This window comes from Triticum dicoccoides, chromosome 5A (assembly GCF_002162155.2).
Source record: "Triticum dicoccoides isolate Atlit2015 ecotype Zavitan chromosome 5A, WEW_v2.0, whole genome shotgun sequence".
Lineage (NCBI taxonomy): Eukaryota > Viridiplantae > Streptophyta > Magnoliopsida > Poales > Poaceae > Triticum > Triticum dicoccoides.
The window spans coordinates 492311139-492320008 of record NC_041388.1 but is presented as its reverse complement, the minus strand read 5'-3'; the positions used below and the strand labels follow the sequence as shown (position 1 = coordinate 492320008).

Here is an 8870-nt window from a genome sequence, read left to right as displayed (position 1 = left end):
GTGCACCTTCCAATATTCCTCAATCATATGATCATAATCAGAGGCTCTCATCCATGCTGCTTCAAACTTGAAGGACTGTTGGATTGGTTCATTGCGGACCTTTTCATCTCTTCTCGCTATTGTCACCAAAATGGCATAATGATCCGAAGTGGTGGTGATGATGTTCTCTACTGTGCAATCGTCAAAAATCTGCATGAAATCCCCATTGGCAACAACCCTATCCAATCTGACCCTGATATTACGTTTGCCCTCTTGTCTATTCAGCAAATTGTTGTCGTGATCAAGGGGTGGTTACCAGAATTGTCACATATTCATGCTTAGACACCTTGAATAATAGAACGGATCTGAACTGACCAGTGTTGCTAACTATTACTACATAATGACCGCTAAGATATATGAGTAATGGAACTTATCGTCGTTGGTAAATATAAAAGGCAATTACAAACGCGATAGTTCCATCCGACCAGGGTCGCGACAATAAGTTGGTGGCATGCGCGCGCGCGACCCTCGCACGACCCAGCCACGCGGATGGTTTGTTATCCCCACTCAGGTACGTCGACATGTTTCTTTCACAGAGAGAGGGAGAACAGACATAGTCACATAGGGCAATATGTCATGGTGCAATGCATCGAGGGTGGCTTCTCCACAAGGAGCCCGACAGCAAGCCTACAAGGGAGCCCAGAAGGCCCAACAAGGAGCCGGCAACAGAAGAAAGCCCGGGGAATCAGATAGATGCCTAAGGATCATCTTGGACCCCAGTTTAAGATGCCAGCGGACAAGATTGGATCTCCCTCTTTGTAAAAACCTAGCCCCTATTGTGCATATAAGAGAACGGCTACAGGGCTCTCAGGTAGACCTAGACTCCCAGTAGCATGTAATCCCTCGCACGAGGTATATCCGTCATGAATACAAACATAAAACATGATGTAGGGTATTAGTCCTCATCGAAGGCTTAAACCTAGGTAAACTATGCGTGCGGGCTCGGTTCTAGTACTAACAACCTTCCGCTCCGTCAGTTGGCGTGCCAGGCACGGGCTTCGCTATTTGGAGAATAGACCGAGATCGAAGATCTGTATATGCCCAACGACTTCATGACACACGAGGCCATGGACTGCCCCAACCACCGACCCGGGCCGCCATCCGCCAGATCCAATCGAGCCTCAATCTACCGCCATAGCCGCCGCGGTGCACCCCACCATGTGGCTGCGTGCCACACCGCCTAATACCCCAGGAGCCATTGCCAAAGGAACCTTAGGAGGCAAGATGCCCACACTCTCTGCCGGCAGCAAGGAGGGACAGGAGGGCTACCAGCGGCTAGGGTCCCCTCCCCATCACCCACAGAAGAAGGGAATGAGAGCCATTTTCAAAAGAAACACCTGCAAGTGTTTGGTTCGATGAAAATCTCCAGGCTTTATTGTCCAGTTATTGCTAGCTAATAAGGCTCTATCTGAATTGGGGAAAAAAACATCTCTGCATTTCAATTTGACACTAGGCAAACACGATAGGCAGATGTCATCGAATGCTGACGGTTTGTGTTACAACTGCATTAGCTTCTAGCCTATGTTTTCAGTGCTACTTGAAATAATTAAGTCACGGAGCTTGCTGCCCTGTACATGTTTCTACTACAGTCCTAATGTTGTTGAGGTACAACATGCAGCATACAAGCTACAAACCTGAAAATGACCAGGTTGTCAGTAGATCTGAAAATGATCAGGTCGTTGGCTATTGGCATAGAAGCTTGACCCAGAGAGCTACTGACATGGCACTAGGTTGCCATCTGTATGTACATCACAGCAACCCCCCTGGAACATTCGCTCTCGGGTCTCTGTTCTGAATTGATTGGCCATTGATAACCCGGAGCAAGAAACAAAGAATTCTTCCCACGTATATGAATGGTACTTGCCACCATGCTTCAGGTCTTCTTCAGCTAATGCACGAGGGGTGATCCACCATTTCAGAGGGCGGCTGATCTTGCTGCCGAGGTGTGCCAACTTCCAAGAAATCCTCCGCGTTGATGTCGATTCCTTCCCACTCCACATCTGCTGTATTCGAGTTAAGGAGTCCAATGGTTTCACATCATAACATGGTATGCTATACTACAGCATAAGCACATCACAGGTTATATAGACTGTTAGAAAAAGGATACGTGCTGTCTTCCACATGTCAGTAATGCTAACCCCTGTGTCTGATAAGAGCCAGTAATCCGCATCAGTCTGCACAAAAAAATGGTTCTTGTTTTATGTAGTGCTTATGCAGGAAATTTTAGCTAACGATGGCAATAGTAGGGTATGGGTGGGTACAACCTCCTTCTGCCCAAAGCCATACCCACATAAACCTTCTATACCCACTCACTTCAATACCCATGGGGCACAAATTGGCACCCATGCCTATAACTATCGGGTATCCTATACCCAATGAGTATCCAGTGGGTACAGTATATAGCATTTGCATTCAAAGTAAGGTCGGGAAATGAGTCTATAATTCAAGTGATGATGGGTAGTCTAGCACTGGCGTGACCTCCGGGGTATCCATTGGGTTACACATGGGTGCAATTTTATACCCATGCTCTACCCATATATTTTACAGGTATGGATACCCATTACCCATGGGTGCAAAGTTTCACCCATGCCCACTGTTTTCAGTTAGGGTACCCATACCCATGGGCAAAACTGCCATCCTATTTCCAAATGAGCTCAACTGTGATATAAAAGATGCATCCATAGCAGATAAAAGTGCATTCTTTACTTTCTTTAGAACTAATTTGGGTATTCCTAATATTGGTCACGAGATGCTCCTCTCTCCATGTGCAATTGAATCTCGCAGTTTATCAGTTTTTCAGGGTTAATCTTACAATTATCAAAGAACAGGTGGTAGAATGAAAGAATAAGTAGCAGGACTTACAAAACACTAAGCAGAACAGAAAATACCAGAGCTAATTGTATAGGACAAGAATGACATAGTGAAGAGGAAGTAGTGAAGTTGAGCATTTGGTGCAAACACGTATTACTGTAGTTAGAATAGGTTGTGGCCAAATTTACTTTTAGATAAATATGCTGCAAAAATTTATTGCATGGAAGTGAACTTACATCAAGTTCAGAAGGGACAATCTTCATCATCCCTCCAATATCCTGTGTAGTAGGAGCGTCAGGGGGCATTATCAGCCCTTGTTGAACATTCTCCATCTCCACATCTTTGTTAGATCCTGTAGCGAGTGGTGTCCTAGGATTCTCTAGATAATCCATGCTTATTGTTTGTGCAGGCCTTGGAGGAGTCTCCATGCCACTCATCTCCTCAAATTGACTTAAAAGAAATAGATAATGATATTAATATTCGCATCAAGTTAGAGCTCTAGATTCTGAAGTTTTGATGCTAGGGATGTTGAATGGGCATATACCTAACTAGGTACACATCTATCGGACCCATAGTGCTTCTTAGAACAATCCTATATCTCCTTTGAGGATAATCATTCACCTGCATGGGAACCGAAGATGCCGTCATTAACAAAATGTAGTATTCATCTAAGTCCTAAAGGTGACAAACATATTGTTAATACTCACCTCATCAGGATCTGGGACTTCAAGCGTTGTACCATGAGGTGCTTTTATTGCGATTAGTGTCTGATTCTGCAAATTAAAGCACAGTACTTTTAATTTACTTGATTTATAGAGATGATACCGGTCATTTAACAAGTATTGCTAGAGATCAAAAAGTACCTGAAAGCATGGCAAAGACTTGATATCATCTTCCGTGACATACAGCCATCTGTGGGAAACGAGGTGAAAGAATAGATTATAGACTTGCATTAAAGTCCTAAAAGTCTTAAGTAACTATACGACAAACATAAATACTCTTTTAGGGAGGAAAGGTGGGCCACTTACTTTTGGTTATTTTCGTCTTCAGTGAGCTCTCTTAACTTGTCTCGCATTTCACTGGAAGAAACAATCAAGTTAGTGAAAGAATAATAACATCAGGAACTTAAGTAACTCGTCGCCAACCTTATTTGTCCGTCTAAGCTATGCTCTTGCAGTGTGAGGGCTTCAATATCTCCCTGCAGATGACAGATATAAAGAATCATAATTTTTGAGAGCTGAGGAACTAAAGAATCTCCTTGTCCACAAATCATGTTGCATGTGAAGCAACATTTGTCATAACTAAAACGGCACAAAGCATGATACCTGTAAAATGGACATATCATCGCTAACTTCACCTGGTCGAGAGTCATCGATTCCTCTGCAAAAGAGCATACATAATGTAAGTGATGACCACAAAATACAAGTAATAGATATGGACACAGGATAACTTACTTCCAACGAATGTTGTTCTTAAGCTTCTTTTCTATCAGCCCTATTCCTTCGAGGACATTAGTAATGTCATATATACGTCTTTTTTGTACCTGCACAAAGGCAGCACATTTACATGACTAACACTAGAAAGGATCTCTTGAAACAAGAGAAGCAAACTACCAACCTCTAGCGTTTCTGCAGCATTATTCAAATCAACCATGCCACCAGGTGCACCCTTTAGCAAGTTCAGGAACTTTTTTGTCAATAACCCTAAATGGACAACATCAACAAATGATGATCAGCTAACAAGCTACTGATAAAATACCAGTCCAGAAAAACAATAGTCCAAAATTGAATGTTCCATCTAACCTAGGGAGCTATCATAACGGCAGCCACCAACAGGAGTAGCTGGATTGCCCGGAGAACCTAGAAATAGTATTAACATGAGCGACTTGGTCAAAGATGAATATGATTCATGGCTGACTGAATCCACATCACTCACCGGAAAACAAAGGGGTCTGAGGACAAGATTTCTGGCCTTTTGCAGCTTTAGGCTTGGCGGACATTTTAGAACCTTTTCCCGAAGGTGGTGTAGGAATTGGACTGTTTGCTGCATTAGCATATCCAGGGCTCATCATCCAATCATTTGATTCAGCTACCTCATTGTCTTCTCTGTTGTGTTTCCGCTTTAACTACAAAATGAAACATTGTTATTAGATTTATGAGAAAAGCACGCATTGCATCAAAAGCGTTAATGAAAACTGAATGTTGGTTAACAGGTGTTCTCCAAGCTTTCTGCAGCTACTACAAGAATGCGGCGTCGATAAAGCATGTAAGGTTCAAGAGAATCGGCCAAGGGGGAAGAGAGCCATAAGCGAATAGGGTTCTGGAACAAAATATTTATAAAGTGTAACTGTTAGTAATGGATCCTAGGGAAGTTAGTGGAATATGATTTGATAGTTTTATAGCCTGGATTTGCACTTGTTAATCAATAAATTAAAAAAGACTCCGAATAAATAGACAAGTCATAACAACTGTCATGAAACAGTAACGGGTTTTTTCAGTAAGAAGAAAGTGTTTTTGTTAAGTGTATATTATCTCTGTAGCTCTTTCAGTAAATTAAAATGTTCTGCCTGTTTTCACACAGTGTGGGGAATTTAGCTAAAAGATGAAACTCATAACATAGTCTGCACTTCAATTATGAGAGTTGTGGAGAATGTCTTAGCTTTGGGGTTTTCAAGCCAGCACAACATGTCACACAATCTAATAGCTTGAGCCACTATAAGTTGCAAGGAGCAGAATGGAGTAAGTCGCCAATTGAGAGCAGCGGGGAACATTATATGCTTTGTAGGAGGATGGCGCATATGAAAGTGTGACTAGGTAGAAATCAAGTTAAGAAACATGGGCCTTCCCATAAAATCGTACCGATTTCCACATAGTATTTAGTTCGTTCAGATTCCATCTTAGACACTCTTCTAGAAATAGCGGAACGCATCGTAAATAAATGCTTTGTTGGACTGCGCCACAACCCACCGGGTAGCAAAAATTCAGCAATTTCGCCTCCAACACATCCAAAGACAACCATTCCCCTCCACCCCAGCTTGGCCGTTCCCAAATCTACAGTGACATGCTCCAGCATTGCTACGCTCGATCTACTGCGGCGGCTCAGATGAGCTCCCCTCGTGGCGAGCGGGACCGGTTGCGTCCTAAGAAGCGTCCAACTGAAGAACCGAAACAGTGAATCTATCGAGAAAGCTCCTTGACAAGCCCACCCCAACTCACTGGCGTCCTGAGGACGACGGCCTCCGTCATCTCGGCGGTGCCGCCGCCGTCGGCCGGGCCGAAATGGTGGTACTCGCCAGGCGGCGACCCGAACGGCTGGTAACGCTGCAGCAGCACGCGCGCCGCGCCCTCGCTGCTGGTCCCGCCGGCGGCGGCCGCCATGGTGATCCGAGGCGCGGCGCGGCGCGGCGCGACGGATGGATCGGGCCGGGCGCGGGGCGGGGCGCTTAGGGTTTGGATCTGAGGATTTTTGGCGGCAGAGGGGGAGAAAACGAGGGAAAGGAAGGGGTGGAGGGGGGAGGAAGGGAGGGAAAATCGTGGTTTCGGTAGTGGAGGATGAAAGTTATGGCCTCGGACAGATGATGGGGGTACTGTTTTTGAGGACTGGGACGGGAAATGTAAGCGGTCATTCTTTTTTACATCTTCTTACGAGTGTTCGATTTATGATCACTCGAATGAAATAAGCCTTTGGCTTCTTCACTGGGAGAAGTGTGAGCATCGAACAAGACTGACTAGCGGTGTACTGGTACAACAGGAAAACGAACACATTCTTGACACGTCATGTGGCCTGGTGATTCTAATGTATCATGGGAGATAAAAGTGAAACGTGGCAGCAGGGAAAACGTCTCTGTTGAAAAAAATTAAAGCAAGGAAAAGGCCCAACTGTGTGGGGCCCGGGTTCCGTGGAGAGATGCGCGCGCTTTTATTTGGACGCGACTAGCCAGCACACGTTGGCTGGGTAGCGTTCCAGAGCACACACCTAAATATGGCAGTGGTGTCCCGCACCCTTTGCCAGCTGTCATACAAAAAAGGAAAGAAAGGGTCCTAACCACCATCGCACATGGCGCAGGATCCTACCCCCGATCATAACCGCTCAGCACCTCCCTCCCGGCGCCTCCTGCATTAGAATGTAAGTTTCCTCCTCCCCAACGGCCTCTCCAGCTCCACCTTTTTTTCTGGACAGAGAAAACACAAGTCATTAGAGGAGGCAACTTACACAAAATCCATTAACAAAAGAAACAAGCAGGAGGAAGCATGCATGCAAGCCTTATGTTTCGCTACAATAAACAGCAACCTTCATCCTGTGTATAGGCACTTCAACTAGCAACTCGGGGTGTTATTTTAGGCAAGTTTGAGTTGAGACACATGCAACTCATGGATTTGGGGGGAAATTAGAAGAAAAATGAAGCCAGTGGAGAACAGGGTTTTTTTGCTGATTTTCCCTTTGGGTTTTTGAGCTGGCTCGTGTTTTTGGTTTGCAGATATGTAGGTTGCATGAGCAGCTGTTTTGGTTGTTGTGGGTATTCTGATTTTTTTGGGGCAACTTGTGTTGAGATGTAGGCAGGTACATAAAGCTTTTTTTGGCAACTGATGGTTTGTGGTAAAATAAAAACTAAACTCTAAAAAAAGTGCATCCAAAAACTAAATCAGAATAAAAGTCCTTGAAGATCAGTTTTTGTCGGCAAGATACATAATAGATTGAGGCAAAAACGGTGTAATTTGTAGGCAAACTGTGTGTTTGATTGCAGGCAAACAATTGTGATGATGAACACAGGGCAGAGGAAAAACTATTTCCTAATGGGTGATAAAATCAGGCAATTACGTATGTAGCTTGTAGGCAACTGTGATGTTTCTCAGGCAATTTTTGGATCGAACTCGTGGGATTGTGCATATTCTGTGACGGGGAAAAGCAGACAACTATCTTTTTACTTGTGTACATGCAAATGTGTGTATAGTTGCAAAGCAACTATTTGAGGATCTGATGAGACAGTTTGTGGGCTGCCAAAAAAAATATCAGCCCAAAGACCCATTTAGGGGGAGCTACCTATGTCAAAACAGCTTGACTTGCATTCTGGTCTCTAATGGGTAAAAAGCAGGCAAGTCCCCTGCTTGTTTATAGGCAACTCTGATTTTGATTGTAGTCAAGTCTATAACCAAAATACTGTGGAATTAATCTATTAGTTATTTAGGATCAAAAAATGTAGACTTGATCTATTAGTTATTTTGATTGTAGGCAACATAGTTAGTAGTAGTATCAATTTATAATTCATTGATCTAGGTATTGATGAGTTTAGCGAGTACACAAGCAAAAAAAACTGAACCATATCAGGCAACTAAGTAACAGAAACATTAGACAAAACTCTAGGATTGTTCATTATCTGATTATTTTGAGGAAACTACCTACAATGTGTTGGGCAAGTTTTGAAAAAAAATTCAAGCAACCTGAGTAACAACCATTAACAAAAGTAGTAAAAGATGAAGCATACAGTGACAATTTGTTCATATTCAGAATTCAAGTGTAAAATTAGCCTGCAGCTTAGATGAAATGTGAAGGAAATAAAAGATGAGCAAGACTCATGTGTTATTTGAGACAACTACCTAGAGAGTGTTGGGCAACTTTTGGAGACTAAAAACCCACTAGGATTGAGTTTCATACAATCTGGCGCTTGTATGAAAGCTTCCAGTGCACTAACTTAAAACAACTAGCAAGTCAAGGAACCATATCACACATCCTAAGTAACAAAACTAACACCCAATTAGGCAAATTCTGAATCATATCAGGCAACTAAGCAACAACCCGTAGGCAAGTTTTGTTAATTAGGATCAATAGCTACACACAGAAAACCTCAAATCCTCCACTCAGGGATAACCAATTACCGAGATCTGGCCGATAAAAAAATCCCTCATAGTAAAATCCTCAAAATCTCCAACAATGGTTGGTGTGCGCGAGTTTTTGTACTCTAAAGTAAGCAAAGGTTGAACGCAGTGGCTAGTAGCAAGATTCGACAAACTAGCAGAACAATT

At 43.4% G+C, this 8870-nt stretch overlaps 1 protein-coding gene and 1 long non-coding RNA gene across 3 annotated transcripts in view; both read right to left on the bottom strand.

Annotated features, from left to right (window-relative positions):
- Nucleotides 1–1780: 1780 nt before the first annotated feature.
- Nucleotides 1781–6346, bottom strand: LOC119302386 (transcription factor E2FA-like). 2 transcript variants are annotated; one of them, XM_037579418.1, is made up of 14 exons: nucleotides 6066–6346; nucleotides 4786–4975; nucleotides 4653–4709; nucleotides 4468–4553; nucleotides 4305–4393; nucleotides 4176–4230; nucleotides 3996–4048; nucleotides 3879–3929; nucleotides 3714–3762; nucleotides 3558–3623; nucleotides 3395–3471; nucleotides 3087–3300; nucleotides 2147–2213; nucleotides 1781–2042 (listed from the first exon to the last, which is right to left on the bottom strand). In XM_037579418.1, exons 1-14 carry the CDS (start codon nucleotides 6225–6227, stop codon nucleotides 1924–1926), a joined length of 1335 nt encoding a protein of 444 aa, XP_037435315.1. In that variant the 5' UTR covers nucleotides 6228–6346; the 3' UTR covers nucleotides 1781–1923. The 2 variants fall into 2 exon arrangements, with proteins under 2 accessions (XP_037435315.1, XP_037435316.1); XM_037579419.1 differs by having other exon boundaries at nucleotides 6056–6139.
- A 270-nt stretch (nucleotides 6347–6616) lies between these two features.
- The window catches only part of LOC119302385, a 5356-nt gene continuing 3102 nt past the window's right edge, over nucleotides 6617–8870 (bottom strand). Inside the window, exon 2 of the long non-coding RNA XR_005147538.1 lies at nucleotides 6617–7021. This is a non-coding gene — a long non-coding RNA (uncharacterized LOC119302385). The remainder of the gene's footprint in view (nucleotides 7022–8870) is intronic.

Coding starts and splice junctions, on each gene's coding strand:
- LOC119302386 (XM_037579418.1), bottom strand. CDS start 6,227: ATGGCGGCCGCCGCCGGCGGGACCAGCAGCGAGGGCGCGGCGCGCGTG. Junction 4,710..4,785: donor TCAGACCCCTTTGTTTTCCG/GTGAGTGATGTG, acceptor TACTATTTCTAG/GTTCTCCGGGCAATCCAGCT. Junction 3,763..3,878: donor GAAGACGAAAATAACCAAAA/GTAAGTGGCCCA, acceptor CGTTTCCCACAG/ATGGCTGTATGTCACGGAAG.